This window comes from Nothoprocta perdicaria, unplaced genomic scaffold, assembly GCF_003342845.1.
Source record: "Nothoprocta perdicaria isolate Ctin4 unplaced genomic scaffold, notPer1 scaffold_212, whole genome shotgun sequence".
Classification (NCBI taxonomy): domain Eukaryota; kingdom Metazoa; phylum Chordata; class Aves; order Tinamiformes; family Tinamidae; genus Nothoprocta; species Nothoprocta perdicaria.
The window spans coordinates 1,298,144-1,324,254 of record NW_020455339.1 but is presented as its reverse complement, the minus strand read 5'-3'; the positions used below and the strand labels follow the sequence as shown (position 1 = coordinate 1,324,254).

The window sequence follows — 26,111 nt, the reverse complement described above, 5'->3', positions numbered from 1 at the left end:
CTTAACTTGTCGGGTGAGTGCTCCAAGCTGCCTTGTGTGCCAGTGACTGGAAGACATTCAGCGTTAGAGCTGCATCACTGCTGCCACAGCTTAGTGGCAGTTCAACTTTAAAAGCAATGGATGACTCAAGCTGCCAGGATGAGGCTCATGGAACTCGACAGATCTGCCTGAGCCTAACTGGGAACCTTGATGGCTTGTAAGGATTTTACACTAGTGTCTGGGACAGCTGCTTTGCAATGTCAGGAAAATACCTCCCAGGATGCTCTCGGCTCTGCCTCCGCAACACTCACTGACAGGATGACAACTTTGGTAGGGGAGCATGACACTTTGGAAACAGGCTCGGCTAGGAGGCGGGGAGGGCTCAGCAGTTACATTTGTAATTAGCTTTGGGCACTCAACCACCCAGCAAGAGGTCAGATGCTTCACTCCCTGGGAACTGGTTCTTTAGTCAGGCAAAAGTCTTGGGGCGAAGGAGGCTGCCTGAGCAGGTTGCTTCTCCTGTTCTGTCGGGGAGCCAAGGAGGTGCAGGCTGGGGAGCAAAGGAGGCGCAGCCACGGGCTGCATCCCCCCGGTGCATGGGGTCACTCACACGCCCGGGGACAGCAGCACGACTCAGGACAGCAGGGCAGGCGKATGTAGCAGCAGCAGCTGTGTGGGCAGCACTGGCACCAGCAGATCCCAACCAGGAGGAAGAACAGGAACGCCCCAAGGATCACCAGGCCCACAAAGACCCATTCTGGAAAAGAAAGGGAGAAAAAAAGAGATACTTAGCAGACTGCACTCCCCTCTAGAAGAGGATGGCAGCATCCTCCTCTCCCTGGAGATACAGGCAAAACAGATAAGCAGGGCTTTAAAGGGAGCAGATTCCCTCCTCGTCCAGGACTGCACCCCACCCTGTGTCAAGGCACCAAGGGCACATCACAGCGAGAACTAGTTACTGAAATGTGCTCCTTTCCCACTGCCTCTGAGAGGACAGGGACTGGCTGGCAGGTGAGCAGCACAGCTCCAGTTCCCCAGCCCAGGAATCCCCGGGTGCCACAGCAGAGCTGCACAAATGCCACAAGACATGTGCTGCGGACCTTTGGCTCTCCCTAAAGGCACGTTCGTCCTAGCCATGCCCATGCCTTGCTTGTGTGTGCACTCTCTACTCGTATTCTAGTTTTAGTGGGACAAACGATGGTGCAAAGCATGCTATAAATAACTCCGTAAATGAGCCAGGCCTGCCCCTTCACAACTAGGCCCACGCATGCAATTATTCTTTTGAATGTGCTGAAAGAACATCCTATTCAGGCATTGCAGCCAGCCAGGAAACCTAACAACCGATTTTTTTTTCCTTTTGCTGATGCCTCAGACAAAATGCTCCAGGCTTCAAAATGGAACGTCTGAAAAACACATGTGACAGCGCAGAAGAGCTGGTCCACACAAATCAGGCTGGGGTTTAAATGGGTTCCGTTCACATTACATGGGAAAGAGAGCAAGAAAATGGTTCAGGCTTCRCTGCCAGGAAATCTGTAGCAGTAGCAGCCATGGCGGGAGCGGGCGCTCAACCCCAACCAGGGCAGCTCCCAGATCTGTGCCGCCCCGTGCGTTGTGAAGGTTGTGCATRCAAGGGTTCCTGGATTAAAGACATGGTCGGTGAACATCTCCTGACCAAGAAACTTCATGACTTTTTGTGTATAAGAGACCTGAACTGGATTTAAATCAGAGATGCATACCCCCCTATCTAAAATCCATACCCCTGGCAAAAGGGAAAACCTGTGACAAAAGACTCCAGATGCCTAAGGGGGAAAAGGCACTAAGGAAGAAAATACAGTAGTAGTGGGGCTGCTTTGTGGTGGGTAGGGCCTGTATAAGAGAAGAAAAAAAAAAAAAAAAAAAAAAAAGGAGGGGGAAGCAGACCACTCTTCCCAAACTGAAGGGGCCTCCTAAGACTTCGTTATTTGAGTTGAAGACTGTTTTACACAAGGATTGCAATGGGGGTATGTAATCACAGTGAGAAAATAGTGCACTTTTGAATTTGGTCACTGAGCTGAAAAGACATGGGAAAAATGATTGTCCTGGAACTAGCAAAACAAACACTTTTCTAGTTCTTAATAAAATGCGAAAATTAGAAATTTTCATTTTTGATTCATTATCCATGGCACTTTGCTAGAACAGAAGTAAAATGCTCTATTTTGCTGGAACTTTCCTTATCTCTTTTACAAATTATTCTTTTTTTCTAAATGCCATTTAATTTAGAAGTTACAATTTCCTTAAAAAAAAACTCAGTGAATGATCTAGCATTTACAAGTCAAAACATTTCAGATGTATGAAGTGAAATGTTTTTATTTTTTGAATATTTATTCATTTTTTAGTGGAAACAGCTGAGTTTCATTTCAACTTGCAGAGGATTTTGGTTCTTGTGGAATTACTCTTTTTTTTGGCTACTATCTGTTGTGAAAAGAAATTAGCTAATGAATAAAGAAATGCCAGCAGGAAAACATTTCTGAAGAGAACAGTAACAGCTGAAATGAGATTACTAATGCACTTCCTCAAGCAATGGTTCTGGGAGCCATCTTATTTAATATTTTCATGAATAACCTTGGAATATATTAATACAACTCAAGTAGGAAAGGTTTTAGGAAAGCACTGTCAATAAAGATGAGGATTGGGCTATCCTATGGAAGGGCYAGCTGTCACTGGGTCTACAATAAGAAGCTAGAAATTCAGCGATTCGAAATTTCAAGGTCATACAGTCAAGGTTTAAAAACAAAACTTCTGATTGATGAAACAGCTGAAAAAAAGAAGAATGAATAGAGTATACTAGTCCATATATTATACTATAACGACTTAAATGACAGAGCAACAACAAAAAAGGCAAATTTAATCCTTTGTGTAGTAGAGGAGGATTTTCTGGTAGCAAGAAGGAAATATTAGCGCTATTGTAACAAGCTCTCTCCAAGGAACTTCTGATAAAGTTAACAATAGTATGCTGCTTTGGTCATCTCTGTGCAAGAAAAGATGAATGCAAGCTGGAGCACATGCAGAACATGGATTTTAGAGTGATCAAGCAACTAGATAGTCTGCCTTGCACAAGGAGAGAAAAAAACTTGCTGCATTAATTTACTGAAGAGAAAGCTGAGTGTATATGCAGCTCCTGCCTGTAAATATGCTGTGGGAATGAGCAGCAGGAGGAAAAAATAGGTATTAAAGTCCTAAATAAATGGGTATTTAACAAACTGTGTATAAGAGCAGATGAAAATTAGAAGAGGCACATCAAAGAAAGCCATCAGTGGAAGAGGGGAAGGCCAAAACCTTACTACTCCTAAACCTGCTAATCTTATGAAAAGGATGAAATTACATAGTGCTTGGGATAGCAAGCAAGATGGTAAGCCAGACTATCCTCTCCAATCCTCCACTTCCTAATCTCAAGGGATTCTTGAGATTATCCCGCTATCCTGAACCAGCAAAGGCCCAGTAGCTTTTCCTTTGCCATATTCTCAATTGTTCTCTTCAATTGGCATTTATCCGAAGAAATAGTATYGCACAACACACATGAGCAGCCACAGCTATGCAGGAAAGCTCAGCTGTCAAATCTCTAGAGCTACCAGTGAACTGTTCTCCATCATGCCATAAAGGATGAAAGTCTGGTGGAGGAATAAAAAACAAAGTCCAGTGTAAGCAAATCTGTGATCTTTCCGTAGGTGTTCCAGGAGCCCGAAGAGAGGCCAGGTATAGTTTGTGCATTACCCATTGCAAGATACTCACTCTGCAGTACGAGGGGATGTTTGAAATCAGTGTTTCCATCACAGGGTCTATGAATCAGGAAGGATTTTGCTTCATAAAAAGTCAGAGCATTTTCCTCTGTCGTGAGATGAAGATTACAGCAAAAGACCTGCTGCCTCTTCCTTTAACTACAGAACTGGGAGWGCATGCATTTATGCTTGCAATTCCCTAATCTTTCCCTTGTTACGATAGCTGTTAACTTCTGTCACAGTCCTTTCAAATGCAAAACTATATCATTGAGATCCAAAAGATTACCAAATTGAAATGCTATGGGTCCTCAGTGTCTGGTGGCTACTCTTTTGAACTTGCAGGAGTGTTTCTGATTTTGTTTCTACAGGTAAGCGGTAATGCTAACAGATGAAATGTGGTTTGCAATGCCTTTTACCCTTTCTTGTTGTTTATATATGTGCAGTGGGGGTACCAGAAAACTACCTGGCCAACACAGCAGAATTTCATATCCATTCAGTAAAAATGTAAAAAAAAATAATAATTTTAAAAAGTGTTAGGCAATGGAAAATGAATTTCTGTGTAAACTGAAAAGACCAAACCTTCTCCCACCACACAGAAACTTGCAGGGAGCTTAAGGTGACACTGGAGGTTGGAGGACGTTTGCCTTCTCCTGGAGGTTGGAGACATTTCTCCTGGAGGTTGAAGACATTTGCATCTCTGGGACAGATTTACCTAGCTTCACACATTCATGTAGAGTTGCATTTTTACACAAAAGTGTGAAAAAAACACTCCTTTGGTACTGTCAGGGGATGATCAGATGACTCCAGGGCTAAATGTTCTCACAGCTCTTCGCTTTCAAGGACCATCTGTTGCTCAGCATCTATTTCCTCTTTAGGTAGGTGTCTAAAATTGGTGGCCGTCCAATTCGTTTGCCTAGCTAGGGATTCATCATGAGCAGAGAGCTCATGTCTGGTCCAAAACCACCTGGTCTTACCTAGGCAATGTCCTGGCCATGTAGCACAAGAGCAACCGTGCCCCTGCCAGGTTGCTAAGCCGTGCTCTATTCCTAGCACCTCCTGTGCTACCATCTGTGGTAGTTGCTATACGAGTACCCACAGCCCCAAGCCGGGGGTGGCCGGGTGTTAATTACTACCGCACAAGAGCGGCTGACGTACAAAGCTGCATGGGCACAGGAGGCTGCTGAGGTCTTGCAGGTTGGACTGGAGCTACATTTGCCCTAACAGGGGGAGAGCTCAAAGTAAAACCTCCCACAAACGGTGCTGGCCCTCCTGTCCTCACACTCATCCCAGMACGACTTTAACCATCTCTGTAGGTTGTCTCCTGGCATGACCATTCYTCCTCCACTCCCAGCACCAGCTCTCAGTTCTCCAGTCAGCACATTTTCGTTAAAAAATGAGGCTTTTTTTTTTTCTTTTCTTCCCCAAATAAGATACATGCAATAGTGAAACACACACCACATTAAAGATGTTGCAGAGGGATAAACAGACAAGATGACAGAGGACTGGATAAAAAAGGGTGAAATGGCTGAATACCTGGCATAATCTCCACAGCAAAACTGGGCAAGAGATCAGCAAGCAGCCCTGTCCTGCCTAGAAAAGACAGAAGGAGGAAAAGAAGGAGAGAGGTTACTGCAATAAAAACACACTTCCCAGCCCCTTGCCTTAGCCTCCAGGCCCCTTCTCATCAGCCCGCTTGCACYCTGTTAAGTGAGCTCCTATCAGTCAGAGAGGTCATCCTGCACCCCACATGGTGCTCRCCTCAGCACTTCTGCTAGCTCTCCGTCCTTACTTTTGATCTTTAGCAGTAGCAGTCAGGGGAAAGAATTTTAGGACAGTTTCTTCGATCCAGACACAAAATGACAAGAGGGAGGTCCCCTCGGCATGACTGCTAGCCTGCATCATCTAGAGTTCTGCTTCACACACGCAAAAAAAAATCCTGGAAATGTACAGCTCTTGGATAGATTTGTTTTGCTTTGAAAATGGACTGATGCAGGTGGGGTGAACGTCAAATGGTTTTTACCCAGTGCACTTGGTAAGTCAGCCACATGCATTCAACACAGGCAAGTGGTGCTCTCTATGTGGAAAGAGAGCTTCAGGAGAGAATCCTTGAAGCATGACTATGGGTATATGCCATTTACTTCAAGATCCATGCACAGTTTGATGGGATTGTGTGAATGAGGCCAACTTGCAAGTGAAGCAAGCCAACCACAGAAGGATTTGTGTAGAATTGCCTGGGACCACTTTGCAAAAGAATAACAACAACAGCAACAAAATCCCAAAGCTCTATTTTAATTCAGAACTAAATACAAAGAAAATCCAAGCCCAAAGGCAGTTTGGTTCATTGTTTTGACTCTGAATGTCTGGGATTTTTCTAATACACAGCAAATACCCGTACTGCGTTCAGCTATAGTTCACACACATCCGCTACACAGCAGCTGTGCTATGTGTTCTTTTATATAGTATCAGGATCATGCTAGCTTTTTCAAAGACATACATGAAGTATGAGAGCTGCACTCTAAAAAGAGGCATATATCATGGACGGACCATAAGAGATTGCCATGTTAAGCAAGTGCAAWCTAGGCTGCCTTTCGCCTCCTCACGTGTGCTTCACATCCTGCACTAGGCAGTGCTCAGACACAACGACAAACTGAATCTCAAGTGCCTTGACCTCTAGTCTGTCCTTGAAAGATATTATAATCAAAGAGATTCTCACTCTCATTTGTCCTCACTGTTTCAGCAGAGCTTCCATAGAGATCAAAAATCCACGAGGAAGCCTGCTGGAGTCATAATAAACATACTCTGAATTCAGGCAGTGTTTTGCAACCAGTTGCAACTCATCAAAGCTTTTCTAGTACTCACTGTAACATCATTAGTCATGATGTACTCCGGAAGCCTTAGCAAAAGATGCAATGCTGATCCTTCAGATAACTGTTGTTCATTTATTACTTCAAAATAGGGTTCTTGCTACCGTATGGAAACATTTTCATTTACACATACACACAGTTTCATGTCATTCTTTGTAGTCCATTTGCTGTAAGGATCAAGTGTCCAAACTGCTTATAGCTAGAATGGTACCTGACAGTACTCATGTATGCTTTCTGCTCAGAAGATAWAGGCAAGATACATGCTCAGGATCAGTCTTGGGTATCACTGGTGGGCTCCAAATGCTTACACCAAACATATGCCTTGCATGGCAGTATTCTAGACGTACATGTGTTCCACATGCATATTAAATATATTCCTTGTTTTCAGAGCATGCACAACCAATATGCAGTCCTTACAGAGGCCATCATGTGCACATAAGGTACATGTGCCCTGCATGCCTGCAGAGCATACAGGCAGAAGTGGACATGCAGCTCATTCCTGTTGTGCTCTGGCTCCGCAAAGGCAGAGCGTGTTCAGTATGCATCCCTGGTGGGGGACGGCAGAGGTCCATGGACAGATAGCCAGAGGCAAAGAACTAATTTAGAACTGCTATTTATGAGAACAAAGATAAGGCAGAGACGCTTGTAAAAAGGAAGAATGTTATCTTAAGTCTAAATGGCTGCCTGCTTTGTCTTGAACCTACCTGAAGAGCTTTGATCCCTGCAAGTGCTGGGGCTTACAAAGAGGCGCCCCAGGCCTCCCAGGGAGAAGTGGTGCATTCCCACGTTTAAGATGCAACACCCAAAGAAACAACCTTGTGTCTTTCAGAAACAACCATGCCGGGAGCTCTTCCTCACTTGTTACAACGGCAACCAAAGTGGCTCAGCTCTCCCTCACAACCTCACTCAGCTCTCCCTCACAACCTCACTCAGCTCTGCTCAGCCTCTGCTTTGGGACAGGAGGGGGAATTTGTTCACCCTGCCAGTGGGGCACACACATCCCAGAAGACCCTCCCCAGTGACCTCCCAGCCCTGCATTGCCCCAGGGCCCCCAGCTGGCACAAGGCTCAGCCACCAAAGGAATGCACAAAGAGTCTAGCGCAGCAAAACTGCACCAGTGGCCACCGCTGATGTCGTGAATAGCCCAGCTGGCTTGCGGTAAACAAAACCCCCGTCTCCGAGCGACTGTGTCCCCAGCAGCTTGCAATGCATGGCGGTCCTTCTCCATGGGCTGAATGAATTCACTGATAACCCTTCCCCCTGCCAAGCGCTTTCCCCCCTTTCTCCTCGTTTTTAATGCRGGCTGCTAAGCAGGCTTTAGTGCAAGGCTTGGGCTGACCCAGGCGGGCTGGCTCGTCCTGATGTTCCCACAGCAACGGGCGCCTCCGACCTTCCTCCCACAACTTGTGAGCAACAAGTGAAGCAAAAATGCTCAGCGGGAGAGCGCAAGCAGCGCAGCACAGGGCAGTGGCAGTGGGAAGGCCACAGGGGGACTGGGATCCAGYTGGGCTCTCACCTCGCCTCCCACCTGGCACAAGCTCCCCTTGCTTTTCTTATTTTTAGGGGAAACTGAAAAATGGAGGTCCAAGGCTGCGAGGTAGTTTAGTAGAAGGCCCTGCTACGGGCCCATCTGGCTGTGCTGCCCCTCTGTGATGGCTTTGCCCACCACAGAGCAGGCCAAAGACATTTAGATAAATGAATTGAAATGGCTGTCTCACTTCATCCTCTCCCCAGAGCTTCTTCCTTGCCCACAAGTGCTACAAGCCCTTATGCCAGTTCACACTGCTGAGCCCCAGTCCATACCCCRAGGTGAAAAAGGGAATAGATGGCCCAGTTTAACAGAGTCGTCCTTGGGTGGCTTTGTTCGAACTAGAAGTTTGTCCTTGTTCCAGCAAAAATCTGGGACACGTTCCCGCCTCTATTCCCACCACGCTGCACACTGCTTTCCGCACCCACGCCACCCACAGAGGCCCCTCGCCGGGAGCCCCACACGCACCAGGGCTCTGTGGCAGTGCGCTCAACCCGGCCCTTTCACTCCTAACTTTACTCAAGACCCAACTTCCCCTTTTACTCCCCTCATCCGCCCTTGCCTAGGCAGTAACCACCAGTGGTTGTGATGGCTGCATCTGGCAAAACAGAAGTCTGGGCAGAGAGACAATAGTACAATAGCTAAAGGCTAATTGAGCAACCAAAATACTGATAAGCAAATATGATGAGTCAGTCATCTTACCCCATAGAGGGAGGGCAGCCCCAGGGTCTGCTGAGCAATGCTGTCTGGCAGCAGACTGTATGCGAGGATCTCTCCTTGAGTGGGGAGTCCTCTGAAGGTTATTCTTTGAGGCTGAGGTTACTCCTTCAGGTTGATCCCTTACCCACAACACATCCTTGGTATGTGACTAAYAGCATGCAGAAACAACATAAACTTCACTAAGTTGCATCTCTGATTGATTGTGCACATAATCCTGTAGATATAAACCACTGACTAAGTCTGGGACCTAGACTAACTCCAGCCGTACCTCGGAGAAAGAGTTTGGGAAGCAAAAGGGTCCACGCTGAACCTTGTGACTCAAAGGGAGGGTCTCTCTGATGATTTTGTCTGACCTTGTCCTCTATGCAGAAAATAACCGAGTGAACTTTGTCATTAAATATTGTTAAACCATTGTCTTATTTACCACTCATCTCAATAAAACACATTGCTGCTTCTTACAAGTGAATTGCATCACTGCTCCGTGAGAGGCTGGAGGGATGCAGAACAGAGCTAGAAGGTGGCAACATAGAAAAGGAGCAGAGTAAGGAGAACTTAATATTCAGGGGAAGGGCAGATGATAAAGCACAGAGAAACTGGAGTCAAGCAGATACATTGCAGAGATTCTGTAGAGAAAAGATACAAAAATAATTAAGTGCTGCACCTGAAATTAAATGATTAAATGTGAGTAAAGGAAGAGAAGCAGCAATCAGGAACGTGGCAATTGGATAAACAGGGGAATAGTGCTAGTTACATAAATTAGATAAATATTAGGTAAATATGGGAGAAAAATGTTGAATCCATTCTCTTTTTGAGGGCTGCAAAATTGTCCTGTCAGCAGCTATAAGGAACATGGGAGGCAGCAGCTACAGAAGAAAGTATTTCTTCCTCAGCAGCAAAAAAACGTGCCAGGTCGTGCCATGGCCACAGGCTCCTGGCATCAGACCCTGTCCCACACAGAGGCTGGGAAGCACAGAAGAGGAAGTGTGGCCCTTGTAAATCAGGTACTTTTCCAAGGAAGCCATTGGCGAGATTTATTGGGAGCGCACAGCTCTGCAATGAATTCCTCTGTGCTCTCTGCTAGCAGTAAACTTTATCCTTTCTCCCCATCTTTCTTTTCCCTCTCCCAATTGGAGGGAGGAACAGCAGCAGCCCTTCTTGGAGATCAAAGTTTTAGCAGGCAACAAAGACCTCCAAGGAGGCTGTTGCCATGGCTACCTTAGTAAGGGAGGTCTTTTAATCCGCCAGTCTCCTTTGTTAGCAGCGTGTGGCTGTCGCTGGCAAAGGAGGAGGAAAAGAGCGGTAAAAAAAGCCTTGGCAACAAGTTGCACTTCTAAATGGTGTGAAATAACGGGCCGTGGCCCGGGCTGGGATGAGCAGGAGAAAGGGACAGCTCCAAAAGCGCCAAGGAGGTGGTGCGGAGGTTGGGCTGCAGGGCCCAAAGAGGCTCCGCACACCTTGGTGGTGTGGGGGGACGAGGTGCCAGGGCTTTGGGAGAGCTTTTCAAGYGCAGAGCTCCAGCGCCTTCCGCTGCCTTTGTCTGCTGGCCCTCGGTCACTAATGYGCAGCTGAAGGTTAGAGAGCCTGCGTGCTAAAGTCACTCGTGGACACTGCCCAGGCTGAGTGCAGGCCCTCTGATCAGCGCTGCAGGGCCAACAGCACCAACATCGCTGCCAACCGCTGTGACCAACTACTGCTCAGACCTTACTGGTGGCTTTTCAGGGACATGGAGCAGACTCTGAAACTCTCATCTTTAAGGGAAAATTTTCTCAAGAATTTTTCTCTCTCTGAGTCTACATCAACTTTTATAACACCACTTCTCCTGGCACACAAGAGATTCCAAACCTGGCTATTTTTATACCAGGTATTGAGTCACTTTGCTGAGTAAGAACTGTCTTATTAATACAGAGCAGCATACACACACGTCCCAGTAGAGATTTATCCTCTCTGTAAGCCAACGCATGTCTGTGTTAGTGCATTAGTTACTGTGAAATATTCTCTGTGTGTGTATGTGTATACTTTCATTCCTACCAATAGGTGTTAGACTTATTAAATTTCGTTTCTACAGAATATGAATATTGATTGACTGGTGAGTTACCAAAGATCTCAGTTAACCAATGTTAAGTGCTTGCTAAATTAAAATCTCAACTGCTAATTGTTATCAATTTAAAACATAATGACTGTAGAAGCTAAAGCTTCTAAAATATTAATTCATAAAATAATACTCCACTGATACATCCTTCACACAGTATTAACTGCCAAATRGGATGGTCAAGTGAAGAAGGTTGTAGCTGTCCAACAGTAGCTGTCACTAACTCATCATTCCAGCAACTGGGATTAGTGGATCACCTTCCTGCTCCTTTCAGGAACTTGATATGTTCTTAGGAATGAAGCAACTCCAAGTATGTCTAAGCTATGTCAAATTTTGCAAAGCAAACATTCCCAAGYTTGCATAGACTTACTGGTTAGGCACTGATATGGTCAACCACTCCGAGTACACCAGTAGATGTAGYAGCTTGGGATGGGAGCTGTAGAGCTGCTTTCACAAGACTCTGCATCTTACTGGCAAATTCTGGGTCTTGCCTGTGCTTAACTGGGGATATATACGATATCATGCAACTAAGCTAGACTACCTCCTCATGCGAGCTGGGTCACATAAAGCTCGAGAGGGCATCTGTTGACATTGCCCTGTACTTCCATTTAAAGGACTGCACCTGCTGCACAGAGACACATGAAGTTTTCTTAAACAAAGGCTGCACCTAATGACTTTACTACAGCCCATGGACAAGTTCATATGAAAAGTAGTGCTATGAAAAACAATTTCATTACGAACACCACCTGCATGTTTAAATAAGCTAGTTAGCTACTAAAATAGGAATGTGAACCTTCTTAAATTCTTAAATTTAGGAATTCAGCATTTTTGGTTCAATCATACATTGATTATTAAAAAAAAAAGTTTAAATATATAAAGTTGCAAATGGGTTCAGTAGCCTAAGTGTAATGTCAGCCACGGGATCTAATAATCTACTGAGAAACATGAGTGCAGAGAACATCACTTGACTCCTGTCGTGCAATTGCTAAGCTCTGTGTTAACCCTGATGCAGCAGAAGCAGAGTTAGTACAGTTTCTAGCAAGTTGGAACCTGTTCAGAGATTTCAAGCACCACTAAAGTACAAATATTTAATAAAAGTCTAATAATACTTTTAAATTAGATTCTTTTCATTACTCTGCAGTACATTCCAGCCAATGCCTTTCAGAGCAGTAACAGGGGTTACAACTATTCCGTTTCACATCCCTGTACTGATTCCCTGAAAGAGGGTTAGCGTAAGTCCCTGACTAAGCAATACCTATTGAATGGTCTTTTCAAAAACGTACCTAAGTACATGCTCAATATCAGGTATGCTTTTTTAATCCTATCAGCTCTGCTGAACACAAATGCATGTAAATAACTGGTTTTCTGAAACAGGCCTGAAATGAAGACAGATCATGGGATTTTCTGATGCTACTTAGAGCCACCCAATCTCTTTATTGTGTCCCGATCCCAACATGCAGTTCCATCATGACCTAGGCAGACTCACTACTTAGATTATGCTGGAAAACCTTCAAATAGAGATGGAAGTTCTTGTGATTGCTTCCCTAAGAAAACAAAGGAATACTACAATACTCTCAAGTTTGGGATTTTTCTCAAAGGTGTGATATAGCAGCTTCTGAACAATTTTTCTGTTGCAGTTCACTGGATAAAAGCAGAATCCTGCATTTTTAGCTAAACAAATTTCTATTCATTTATTCATACCATTAGGTATTTACAATTTGCCTTTCAGATTTTCCAAGATTTCTAAGCAGGATGAAGTTGTCCTTTCGAGTAGCATCTATCTCTAAGTGAAATACACCTTAAGTTTTGATATTAATGTAGGACCAGCAGAACGGACATTTTCCTTCTTCCTTTTCTGTACTGACTGGTTTCATTCCTTATTCTCGTTTTCCCATTTTCTCCTATTCAGAAGATGAAAGAAATTAAAGTTTATTCAAACTGCCAATTCATGTATTCTATCTATATTCAATGTGAAATTTATTTGAAAAAAACACTGTCAATGGGGTGCAAATGGTAATGTGTTATGAGAACCACAGCATCTTTCACAGATACCATCCTTCTACTGACCCTGCTGCTCCAAAAGGGAAGGAATCTGGGTTCCATGCAAAAACCAACAGCAGCAAACAAAACTCTCTTCCCAAGCAGCCCTAGGACTGTGGTCTCTCYCAGATCCACATCAGTAGTCACTGCCTTCCTGCAAGTCACTAGTATCTGGCAGAGCACTGGGATGGAATAAAAAGTATTTCWTAAGATACTTTTAAGATAAGAAATGGTATCTTTACTATTTACTGCCTCCATCTCTTCTAGACAGTACTAGAGAGACAGACAGGAGAAGGAAGAAATACAGGCAGTGGTGAAAAGGGAAGAGGAAAGGAGGGAAGATGGGTAGGTAACCTGGAATTGCTATGAAAACTTGGAATGCTACCTCAGTACACATTACCCAGGAGAAGAAATACACATAAACTGTGCCAAACAGCACATGGCAGAATAAAGTGTGCCCACAATAGGGATGCCTTCCTGCTACTGCCAGACTTAGCAAAGAGAACCGCAGGAACTCCCAACATCAGGCACACAGGCTATAGTGAAGAGAGAAGCAGACACAGTCCAGGTGATGCAGTCTGAGTTACACATTTTCTCCCAGTGTAACTACAATAAACTGGGACCAGGGGCTCCATCAAGCCAATCTCAGATGAGGGGATATTCTTTGTTTTTCCCCCACAGAGTCTTCTGTACACGCTGAAAAACAAATTCTTCCTGTTACCATGGCACTGTATCATCACTGGAGTCTGAGCACAGTTATAGACACAGATAGCAGAGATACCAAATCCAGTCAGGAAGGTGAAGAAAGGACAAAACTCAACAGTTCATCATCACGCTGCCACAGTCAGCTCCTCTGAGGAGGCTGCACAACGGCCACTGCTGCTCCCTGTCAGGGAGAGCGTCATCTGACTTATCACAGGTCAGGCTTGCGCCTATTACTGGTATCTGCCACCCAGTCACCTTGTGGATTTGGAAAGAGGTATGGCACTATTTCTGCAGGGACCCACCCCCCAGCTGTCCGTTACCTGATTAACACCTGAAGGAATGAGCAGAGGGGATAGCACTGTTGTAATCACTCAGCCAAGCCTATCAGTCCGAGTTTATTTTGTAAGGACTATTATAGCTCCAAAGTTTAAATGCCAATTATATTCCARTTTTAGCCATGAAATCAATGGCTTTCAATAGATATGTTCTGTAATTAACCTGCAGGTATCACAMAATACAGATCCACCTTTTTACTCTTTCCTTCACAGGAAGCACCATTGCTGAAAGCTAACCTTGGGAACAGGAAATAAGCTGATTCAGGTGATCATGCTGCACAAGGGAGTTCAATAGAAAGTGATGGGCAAGTAAAGAGTTAACAACCGAAACCACTGAATTGCACAAACTCTGCTAAAATGGCACAAACAGCATAGGGAAACTTTGGGTACTCATCCCAACAAGATCGGGAAGTGGGAATATTTGTGGAGGCAGTGGTCTCACTTTGCTAAAATTTGCAAACAATGCCAATCTTGCTGAAGAACTGATAAGACTTGCAAAACACTTGATAAGGGAAACTGGCCTTGTTGATGGTGCAAAGAGCAGATAATCTTACGAAACTCCTCTGAAGACTCTGGAAGGCTCACCTTATAGAGATGACCATAGGATAGTCACATACTCCCTGCCCTCAGGGAATAAAGGTCAGAGTCCAGCACTGATGGGTTGAACAGGGATCAGGAAGGACCCCTGACCAGCTCCTCCAGCTAGACCCCCAGTATCCCTCCTTACCTGGAATTCTGGGCTAAGGCAACCCCTGCAAAATTGAAAGTTCTTGCACGTGTAGGGTGAAGAAATCCTGTAGCATTTTACTGGGACAATCAATGTACTCTATTTAGTTGCACTGATTGCTCTTTACTAATTGGTAGGCTATTCCTGTAACAATCGGCAGTTAATGGCAGCAGTTAACGGTGGATGTCGTTATCACAAAGATCTCGTGCTGGTGAAAAAAAATCAACTAAAACTCAGTGGCTGTTGCCACTCTGGATTATTTTACTGTCTCCTTTCACAAGCTAGCATGACCATAAGAGTCAGGTGTGCAAGTGAAGGGAGGATGGCAGCATCAGCTTACATCTGGTTAGGGTCATTGTGAAACTGTACCTCTAAATGTACAACTGTAATTAGCCAAACAGCCCAAAATATCTCCCATACTGACATGTCCATGCTGTTCATTATAACATGTCTTGACAACCCAACAGGTCACAAAAGTTCCACCAAGGGAATGTTAAAAGACTGCAAAAAAAACATACATTTTAATTGACTTTTAGGAGACTGTTTAAAAAAAAATCATTCTCAAGTTGTTTAAAAAAAAAAATCATTCTCAAGTGTTCACTTTGCTGCAAGTTTATTGCTTTATGCCTTTAATGAAGGGGTTCTGAAGGTTTCCACAGTCCTGAACTTTCTGTAGTCATTTACACTTGTGTAAAGTGTGATCAATGTGGGTGTAAACATGACTATTCTGGTTTGGTAGCATTTGCCACCCACTTTGCCTAGGTGTGAACAAGCACACAAAGTGCAAGGCAATGGTGAAGGTACTGCAGGGACTGTTTTACATACCAATCTTAGACCAGCAGTAAAATGGTGCATAGATATGCAGAGAGACAGAAGGAAAGATGCATCAGCCGTCTACTGAAGACAGGGCAATATGCTAACAGAACTTACCAAGTACAAGTAGCTCCACCGACTCTTCGTTGTTGCCCTCCACATCATCAGGTGTGATAATAAGGCAGTAATAGAGCCCACTGTCTCCCCACATCAGCTTCCCAATCTGAAGGTCTGCATCTGAAAGGCAAACAAGAGAAGTCAGTGTTTCCCTACACCACCACTCAGAGTGAGGAGTTGAAAGCATTGGGTCCAGCTTCCACTCCTAAATCCTACCAGTTTCCTTGCTAAGAGGAAAGGGTGAGTCTGTTCATTCCGTTGAGTTTATTCAGCATATTGCACTACTTGAGAAAAAGCTGAATAGGCTCAAGACTCTGAGGCTATCAATGGGAAGCTTGATAATGCCACAGAAGGACCTCACGGGGCAAGGGCAGAGAGCAGGAGGGCTAACTAACATCACCCTCTGTCCTCCCTGATGGCTAAGACCTGGGATCCTGACAGCACTTGTGCCACACAAGAACGGTATAGGCAGTATCTCCTCTGTTGCCTTTCAGTCATCTGCCAAAGAGATATATAGACTGAAGGGAAAACACTGCCCTCGTCCCCACTACGGGGACTAAGTGCATGCTCTCCATATCAAAGAGTCCAGGACTTGCCTCCTCTTCTGTCTAGGGAATCTTATGAGTCGAACAGAGGGCTTATGACAAATTTGAGTGACATCTTCTTGTGCAGCCTTCCATGGCAAACTACCACCCCTTATCTCTCCCCAGTTTGATGTAACCCACTGAAATCTCTTCTTTTCACACTGCCTCATGCTGTGTGGCTGTAGGATTCATGACAGAGTAGGCTGTTAAGCCCCGAGTTGAGTGAACGTGAGACATACAGTATTTTTTCAGAAGGGAGGAAACACCAGAGGAGTGTTTAAGGAAGACAGACCTAGCCTGCAGAGACTGAGTTTATAGTTTTCTTCCTGGCTCTCCTGTGCTAAGGAAAACATATATATACAGAACAATATACAGAGGCCAAGAAAAAAAGACTTGGAAACTAGAGCTTCCCCTTTGTCAAGGAGAGAAGAGTTCTTTGTTGGGATTAGAGACCTGCACAGTCTGACTGGTTGAATCCGAAATGTGTGACACAAAAAGAGCTCACTTTCAGTAGACTTTACGAAGGCAAAGAGTCAATTGAAAAACTACTGCTGGCCTCTAGCATCCCAAACTGCCAATTCCACCCCTCATCAGCATCACTGGGACAGGAGAGTTACCGTGGACAATGCTGACATCTCTTTCCTTATAGAAGTCCCCTATTGTGACGGCAGATCCTTGTTTGGAAGCCACAACACGGACTGTCCTCCGGCTGTCCACACAGTCTAGGTAGGGATCCCAGTCCAGGTTCCTCTTGCTCATCGTTTGTAAGCCAGAAGTTGCCATACCCAAGGCTTCTCCCATCCTGTCCTGGCAGTAAGATTTAAACCTCCACTGTACCACAGCTGGTTGGGTGGAAGAAGTAGAGAAATGGCAGCGAAGGAGAGCAGGCTGAAACAACATGGCCACCTTCTTCTTCTCAGGTACAGTCACTTGCAATCCCTCCACTTCGGCTGAAAGACAAAATTATGAGCGTCATATGCCTTTGCATGTCTTGAGGAGAAAATTAAGTCATTTTATGTGCATAAAATTAAAATGACCATCAGTTTCACATGCTGGAGTACAAAAGTCCTTAAAGTATAGAAGTGGGGATGTTGGCAGCAAAAGTAAGTTTCTGTTTTTTTGATAGACTATAGCCACAATGAGGAATAATGCACCATGGGATTCAAGGCTCATATACATTAGTACTCCTATACTCTGTACAGACCCTACCACAGTGACATGCTGATTCATGGTTTACACGACAAATTCTGAGATAAGAAAGAGAGATTTGAGGACATCAAGACTCCACTTCTAAAGCAGGTCAGACAAGGGGCTAGACCACGAGCTCACACGAGACCCAAAGCAGACCAACTCTTTCCCCTCCCAAGTTCTGCTGTGCCAGCCCTGGCCCAGCACACTGCTGCCATGCCAAACCCAGCAAGGCAGGAAGGGTGGCCCCAAACACACAGCTCCTGCCAGCACTGGCATGCGGCACCGAGAGGAACTGCTCCATGTGGGAGGGGTGGAGAAAAACAGCCTGGACGCTCAAGCTTTTTACGTTCCCAGGGAAGAGATAGCTTTCAGCATGGAATGTTTATCCATCAGCTGACAGGAAAGCTGCATCCCAGRCTGACATATTATGGCCTCAGAGAAGACACATGGCAATGAACTGCATACAGGACTGCTGCCACATCCTTGTGYAGTCTAGGACAGAGCTGAGAGCTGGTGAGTGATGCTAGCCGAGAGCCCTCAGGAGCACGAGGTGCTCCATCTATCCACAGGGCAACGGCAAAAGTCTCCCACGCATGCCCCTCCTTGCCTCCCTCTCGCACTGCAGGCAGCAGTGATTATAAAGCACTTGCACAGTGCTGGAAACACATGCTGACACCTTCCAGAGCGGTGATGAGCCTGCCTGTGGAGGCATAGGAAGAGCAACAGGGTGCCTGAGGTGGCACGAGCTTTGAAGCAGGGCACTCTCTGTAGCTGTGGAAGACCAGGGCCTGTCCAAGCAGCTCGTACAGGGAAAAAGGCAAATCAGTTTGGAGAGTGCTGATGGTGGCGGTCCCATACATGCAGCATGCCCCTAAACCCACAGCAACGCACAGCAGGAAAAAGAAGAGGAAGAGACACAAGGAAATAACACAGAAGAAAGCAGGGGGGAGTATTCATACTACATAGGAAGAGGAACTGCTGCACTAGTGAGGTTGGGAGAAGCATAGGGAGAAATGAAGGAGCGAGGAGAAGAAAAAAAAAGAAGTCTTCCTGGTGTAGGGAAGCAGTCTGAGAAAGAGAAAAACACCGACAGAAAAAGAAGAAAATTCCAGGTTAAGTATAGGAAGCACAAGGGTAAATGGATGATGATCAGGAAATGAAGAGAGTTAATATTTAGCTGGAAGAAGCTAAAGAACGTGTCTCAACCTAGATCAAAATAATTTCAGAGGACTGCAACCAGGTTGCAAGAGATTAGGAAAAGATGTAGTGAAGAGAAGAAAATAAGACAGCAAAAAATAAACCACCCAATCTAAACTGGAGATGAAAAGTAGATGGGAGATAGCAAAAGAAACTAGAATGATAGAAGATTCTTCTAGAACTGAGGAAAAGAAAGGTACAGACTAGAGCAGAGAGAGAGTGCGCAGTGAAGGCACCAACAGCAGGCACGGAGGAACTGGGTCAAGTTAGAGCCAGCTGAAGAGCTGGAAAGCAAAAGTAAGCGAAGAACTCATGATGAGGAGCCAGCAGCAAAGGAGAGTGTGACGCTTGGAGCGACACCAAAAAATGCATTTTGACAAGTCATCAACATCTACTGTCAATCATGACAAAGTCTATAAACATCAGTTAGAGGATAAAAGCACACTACAGACTAAATATTATTTCAGACAAGAGGCCAGGCAGTCACTGATACTAACAAAGAGTTACTGGTCAGGGCAGGATTTGACTTGGAGGTCTACTGAGTGAAGGCTTGCCGTGCACAAGGGTGCAGAAATGCTCTACTTGACACCTCACGAAGGCATGATATTATGTATATAGTAGTTGCACAGCAGATATAATTTGCCAGAAATGTCTGGACCCAAATTCAGATGCTGCAGCACATGTATTCTCCAGAATACTACAAAGCACTGCTCAAGTTCCTACAAGATGCTCCCACCGGAGGGGCCRGGGCATGAGACCATCCCACCACTTTGCTGAGGCTCAGGCAGAGTGATAACTTGAGTGGTGGCAGCAGGCACGTTTCTGCTGGGCCTGAGAAGAGGGACAGAAATGTGGAGGGGAGGGTGTGCATGAGGAACCATGGGGTGACGTTGTGTTGCTCTCCTCTCTCCAGATATCCATATTCCTTGGGTCGCATTTTGATTCAGAAGACATGACAAACACCTTCAGAAATGAGTGGTCCCAGGCCCAGCCTGTTTCTGGCRGCTCTGTGCCTGACCCCATGCTGTCTGCAGCCACAGTCAGCATGTGACATGAGCTGATCAAGTGACCCATCACATTACTTCAACTTCGGGGAAAGAAACAGTGACACAGTGAATCTCTTAAATCTTTCCCTTGTGAACTAAGTACTGTTGCTTAGTAAACACAGTGCTGATTTCAGCTACCCAGGCATTGTAGCCCTCCTTCCCTGTTAATGAGATTAATGAATTGGGCAACCCAGGGACTGCTTTAATAAATGATTAACTGAGGTTTAGCAAATTCTCATCTAACTTTCCCTTCCTCACTCCCATGTAAATGTCTGTATTGAGAAAAAGAAACTTGTAACCAACTTTGGGGATTTTTTTTTCCTATATCAAAAAATGCTTGGGAGATCTGTATTAAATTATCTAGCATCTTATGTACCCTGTCCTGGGTTCTCTATTATCTTTTTTAATATTCTTTTGAGATCTTTTCCAACAGTAGCACTCAAGAGCAACAAGGTACCTCAGATTGAAAGATGAGAGCAATGGGAGTTCTAGATCTATTTAAGTCAAATTACATATACCTATAATTACACAGAGCTGAACTGGGAAATCATATATCTGTTAATTCCTCTGCCAAAACAAATGAAAAAACAACCAAGCAAAAAAGCAAGTGAGATTCTATGCCATTGCTATAACAGCACCCATTAAAAAGGCTAACGAGATACTAGGCTGCCTGACGACAAGATTGTGGCTTTACACCTATCAGYTGTGCCTGTGCATGCAAATTGCAGAGATCTGCTTAGGGCTTGCTCGTGTCAAAGAGGAAAACAAGTTGCTGAAATCAAACATATTCCAAAGATATGAGCCAAGATAGGAAACGCCTTACATATATCAGAGGACAAAAACGTTCAATGTTTACACAACAGTGCAAAAAGATACCAAAGATGGAAAGATACCAAAGATGATGACAAGCTTAGTGACATCAGACTTTAGTTGCTCTTGGTTTAGCTTAATATGACTAGGGCTGAAAGAGAACTGCATTGTGCTCTGCTATGTTTTGACTAACATGGACAGAATAAGATTGGCCTTCCTTCCAAAACAATCACAGAAACCTAACTCCTGCACTCCAGAGAGGTAACCTGTTTATTATGAATTTCACCAGGTTTGAACTYTCACAAGAAAAAAATCAAACTCCAAGAGTCGTATGACATGAGGATTTTACCCTCCTTTCTCATTCTCTTAAAGCCTCAGGAAAAGGTCTGCAAATATTAATCAGGTACACCTTAAAAACATAATATCCTTACTCTTAGAAAGCAGAAGAATCCATGTYTGTGCTTACATTCGAGTGTGTGATTGTGCTCATTCATCTCTGTATACATTCATAAAGAAAGAGCTTTAAAAAGATTGTATTTCAACAAATATTTTTTGACTGTTTCTTATTGGAAACGTGCATCCATCTCCCTTCTCGCTAATTCTTTCCCTACTAAATTATCCTCACATTATGTATTCAAACTATGCAATCAACATTAGAGACAAGCTATCACTAATACATTTYAGCAGTGATTAAAGAAAATTCCAGGAAGTGATTATAGAAGGGGAGTATTTGTATTCAGCCTTGTGAGCCTGATCGCTGCTAAGTGCCTCCTATGACTAGAAGGGAAAGGGCAATTCAGAGGTGATAATTTAGATATTTGCTTTCAGTTGCCCTCAGAAGGAGCCTATGCTTCCCCCAGGGTAGGTGGGTTCCAGGAAGATTTAGCTTCACTGCAAGGATGGCTTTTATGACTAAAGTTTATGTGAGACACTAATCCCTGTAATCACAGAATCACAGAATATTTAAGGTTGGAAGGGACCTCTASAGATCATCTAGTCCAACCTTCCTGCTCAAGCAGGCACACCTAGAGCATGTGGCACAGGGTGGCATCCAGGTGGATTTTGAAGACCTCCAGAGCAGGAGACTCCACAACCTCCCTGGGCAGGCAGGGTAATGACCAACCAAATACAGTTCAATATAACAGGTCTCAGGTATTTCCAGCACTTAAGATAGGAGCTGAGCCCAAGAGAAGGCAGTACACGCTATTCTTCACCTCCTGTGTGCATCACCTCTCTCTCTCTCTCTCTCTCTCTCTCTCTCTCTCYCTCTCTCTCTCTCTCTCTCTCTGCAGTTGTTTGGCCCACGCCACCATTTGCCCAAGGCAGCACAGCTGACCCTATGCAACTACAAAAGACAGATTTTAAGCATCTTTATTGACACAAGGGGCAGGGGTACATGTAGGATAACGAAAGTCCTTAGGTCCTGAGCTAAGCAGGTCAGGAGAACTATTCCAAGAGGACACATAAGGGTTTGGGCTGGACAGGATACCCCTTGGTAAGCTACTGGGCTCCTAGGACAGCTTACATCACTTCCTGATCAAAACAAACTAGTCAGGTGAAATGTTGCACCTCTTTTAGGAGTCTTGGCTAGCAAACATGAGTCAGAGGTGTTAACTTCTTCCCTTGCTAAAGAGAGACACACTGTCAAGGCTTCCAAGGGTGGATCAAGTCTAATTCAGRAAGAGCAAGATCCAGGCTTCAGAGTGGAAAGTCTAGATGACTAAAAAGAGGTGTAAGCAGGTGAATGGAGAGCCAGGGCGATCACCACAGTTGTGTTGCACAGGTTCTTGCCTCTACAAACAAGGCTGGTCTAAGTCCATTCCATGCACTTCATTAGCAAAAGCCATCATCATCTGATTCTTTGACTGGCTTACCAAAAATTAACTGGATACCGTGGTCTATCTCCAGTCTGACTTCCATTCTTACCTCCAGGGCTATTCATTGTCATTTTTGCTAGCCACCAACAGACCAATGTCTAAACAGGCCAACTGCATCTGAGGCAGAAGCACAGTATTGATCTATACAGCTCTGTAGCAAAACATAATTTTGCCCTCAGCTGCTTAAGGTGGAAGGGGGCAAAACCAAAGCAGTCAGAGAAAAGCGTGGCCTTGCACCCGCAACTCTCAGGGCACAGAACCCTGCCATGAAAACACTCTGCAAAGGACACGGTCTGGATTCTGCAAAGGGACAGTGTTTGCAGAAAGAAAGAGACAGCCTTTCTTCCTGCTGCCCCATCCTGTGATGCAGTTCCCAAGCCAACTGGCATTTCTGACTTCACCGGAGAAGCAAAAGCCCTTACAAAGTCTTTGGTATTTCAGAGCTGAGCATCACAGAATTACAGATCTCCATGTGAGGAAGAACTTCTTCATTGTGAGGGTGACGGCCCTTGAACAGGCTGCCCCGGGAGGCTGTGGAGTCTCCTTCTCTGGAGATCTTCCAAACCCGCCTGGATGCCGCCCTGTGTCCTGTGCTCTGGGTGTCCCTGCTGGAGCAGGGAGGTTGGACTAGATGATCTCTAGAGGTCCATTCTGTGATTCTGTAAAACTTCCCAGGCCATTTCATGGGCTTTTCTGGTCATCAGTCTCTTACACCAGTTTGCCCACACTCATGACACTCAGTTTTCTAAATATTCTCTATTGCCCTTTTTGCACATTCCCCAAAGCCACCCTGGATGTCTTCAGGTGAATTACCAGTTCAACTTTGGCTACCACATCAAATTCACCTTGTTTCATTACTGTTTGAAGGCTACTACAATTGTCGGGTGGCTCCTGTTTCACAGTCTTGGTTCAGAAATCATTCCCAGAGCGATCATTTCACAGTCAGTTATTAGCAGAAGCCTGAGAACAAAGGAAGAGACCTGGAAGAGTGGTCTTACTTCAATCCAAGCCTTGTAACATGAAGCCATAATGCTCAACCTTGGAGTGGCATTGGGATTTTCATTGGTGTGAGTCCCTTTCCAGGGTTTATCCACAAGAATAAAAAGAAGGGGAAAAAAAAGTGATTTCCCACCCTCCCATGAGCTTATGTTGGATACCACCAATCAAGGAAGTCAGAATAATGCAGAGGAAAGCAGCCCATTTCTCTGTCATCCCTGGGAGCTGGCTCAATTGATCTGGAAAGAGATCAGCACAACTGTGCTCCAGTGACCCCCCTCGATCTGCTGCCTGCCCTTCCAGGGCTCCCAAACTGTGGCTACGAAAGCAGAGGTACAAATGTACCCACCCTTGCAATGTTAAACAGTTCCTGCGACTTGTTCTGCATGGTGAGAGTAGAAAGTTACTGAGCATCAAACTGCTAGTGAAAAGTGACTTCAGATGGAGAGAAGATCGTGTTTTAATGCAGACAGTCTCCTAGCTGCTGTCTTTCTGGGCTGAGGCTGAGCTTTAAGAGTCCAACAGAAAAACCTTGCTCTGACTGCTCTGTGGGTAAATGCTGAACTTCAGCCTCCAGTGCAGCACTTCTCTCTTGTTCTAAATGCACCAGGAATCAAGCACTAAGAATAAGCATGAGGGGAGGCCTTGCTGCAGAACGAAACAACGCTTGGAAGTTTACAAGAACCAGCTGTACAAAAGGGCTTGGAGGCACTTGATAAATGGTACCTTCTTTTCCCCRTTATGAGAAGAACACACTCCCACACACATCCCAAGCCGTGCCACTTCAGCAAGCAGGATAGGGACAACTTGCTGTTGTCATTAAAAACACTAGCTTTGGGTGTGAAGGAGAATAGGGTAGGAGGAGGGGATGCCTGACCAAGCCCCCTGTACTTCACACAAGATTTTTTTGCAAGTGCAAGTCRCCCYGCACAGAAAAAAAAAAACAAACARAAGACAAATGCAAGAGCCAAAAATTAAAGGCAAACAAAGGACAGAGAGGAATTACTGCTGGGAGAAAAGGCACTGTGAGTGCTGATTAGAAATTTCTCAGCCTACCTAAAGGACGGAGGAGGGGAAAGAAGGGGGGTGAGAAGCTCTTGGGCTTTCTTTTGCCCCTTTGTCTCCCTGCTTCCTCCCCATCTTGCACAATCTCTTACACTGCTCCCTTCACCTTCTGACACCCCTCCCCCCCAGTCTCTTTATCAGGGCGGGAGTGCACTGATTTGGCTGCATTAGGGCTCCTTACCTTGATAAGGACCATTCATTCCTTCGCACAACCACTGTGGAGGGAGAAGCCTCCCGAATGCACGCTCACACACACACATGCATGCATGCACACACACAGGTACACACGCACACCTCTGCTTCTCCGCCTGCTCGCGGCCGTGAGGAGCGACAGCGGCCCCGGCTCCCTCCCTGGGCACACGGGCCGGCGGGCGGCCCCGGCTCCCTCCCTGGGCACACGGGCCGGCGGGCGGAGGGGCGCACAGGCACCCACGCGCTGCCTCCATCACCCGGCTCCATCCCTGGGCACACGGGCCGGCGGGCAGAGGGGCGCACAGGCACCCACGCGGTGCCTCCATCACCCGGCTCCATCCCTGGGAGCACGGGCCGGCGGGCAGGAGGGGCGCACACGGACCCATGCGGTGCCTCCATCACCCGGCTCCCCGCTAACCTGTTGCCCGCGCCTGCCGGCGGCACCACACACAGGCAGTCCTGCCTCCAAAGCGGAGGGCGGGGGAGCCTGGAAGGTGCTCCGCGCGCTGCAGCGCCTCCCGCTCTGCACAAACCCCGCGCGCTCCGAAGCGCAGCCGGGCGCTCTCAGTAGCCACGAGCTGCCCCTAGCAGGGGCGGGGAAGGTGCCGACAGCCCAGCCTCTCCCGATGGGAAAGTCCTGACCTCGCCAGGCATGCCCACATAATGAAGCTCTTTAGAAGGAGGGAGGAATGTAATGTCATGTWTATGTACACCCTGCCCTCCTCCTCCTCACCAGTCCCTGGAAGCTGCTTATCAGTGTATTAGCCCGGCGCGGGGGGAGCGCAGCAGCAGGTCCAAGCGTTCGGGCACCCCCCGACCGCGGCAGGGCTCGCTCCGAGGCAGCCAAGCGGCCGGCAGGGAGGGAGGGAGCACGAGCTGAAGCTCCAGGGGAGGCCGTGAGCGCTGGGAGGGAGCAGCAGGCGAGCACCAGCGCTGGAGATGACTCAGAGTGAAAAAGCAAAGAAACGGGTGGGTGGGTGGTGGGAGAGAGGTGTTATGGCTAAAAGCCGAATTTACTGCCTTTGAATCCTAAACCTGAAAAGCAGCGCCCAAGGGTTTTTTTCTTTTTCTTTTTTTTTTTTTTTCCTGTGGGATACACTCGCGGTGGGAAATATTTGGCACCCAACCTAAGGGCTTCTGCTGCTGCCCTCTGCCTCTATCGTCCCCCGCAGCCCGCCAGCCGCCCGCGCCGGCCCGAGCCCGGCTGCTGCGCGGCCCCGGGGCAGCCGCTGCCTCTGCCCGCTGCTGCCGCGACCCTCTCCCCGCGACCTCGCTCCAACCCCCGGGCCCGCTCCAGCCCCCGACCCTTCTCCGCGCTCTTCTGCTCTCCGCGGGCAGCGGCCCGAGCGGGGCAGGTGGGAGAGCGGCTCCCGCTGCCCTGCCGGCCATGTGTGGGGCACAGCCCCAGGGCCGCCCTCCCGGCTGGGCTGCCCGCCGCTCCCCTCGCACCCGGACCCGACGGGGCGGCAGGGCGGGCAGGC

At 46.4% G+C, this 26,111-nt stretch overlaps 2 protein-coding genes across 2 annotated transcripts in view; one reads left to right on the top strand and one right to left on the bottom strand.

The window, feature by feature from the left end:
• The window catches only part of ILDR2 (immunoglobulin like domain containing receptor 2), a gene marked incomplete at its 5' end in the record, with an annotated part of 29,836 nt that extends 12,626 nt beyond the window's left edge, over positions 1-17,210 (bottom strand). The window contains 4 exons of the mRNA XM_026038546.1: positions 590-736; positions 5,268-5,324; positions 15,673-15,792; positions 16,874-17,210. Coding sequence (XP_025894331.1) covers positions 590-736; positions 5,268-5,324; positions 15,673-15,792; positions 16,874-17,210 — 661 coding nt within the window. The remainder of the gene's footprint in view (positions 1-589; positions 737-5,267; positions 5,325-15,672; positions 15,793-16,873) is intronic.
• Positions 17,211-17,344: 134 nt separating this feature from the next.
• Positions 17,345-26,111, top strand: part of MAEL (maelstrom spermatogenic transposon silencer) — a 31,028-nt gene continuing 22,261 nt past the window's right edge. The window contains exon 1 of the mRNA XM_026038545.1: positions 17,345-17,359. Coding sequence (XP_025894330.1) covers positions 17,345-17,359 — 15 coding nt within the window. The remainder of the gene's footprint in view (positions 17,360-26,111) is intronic.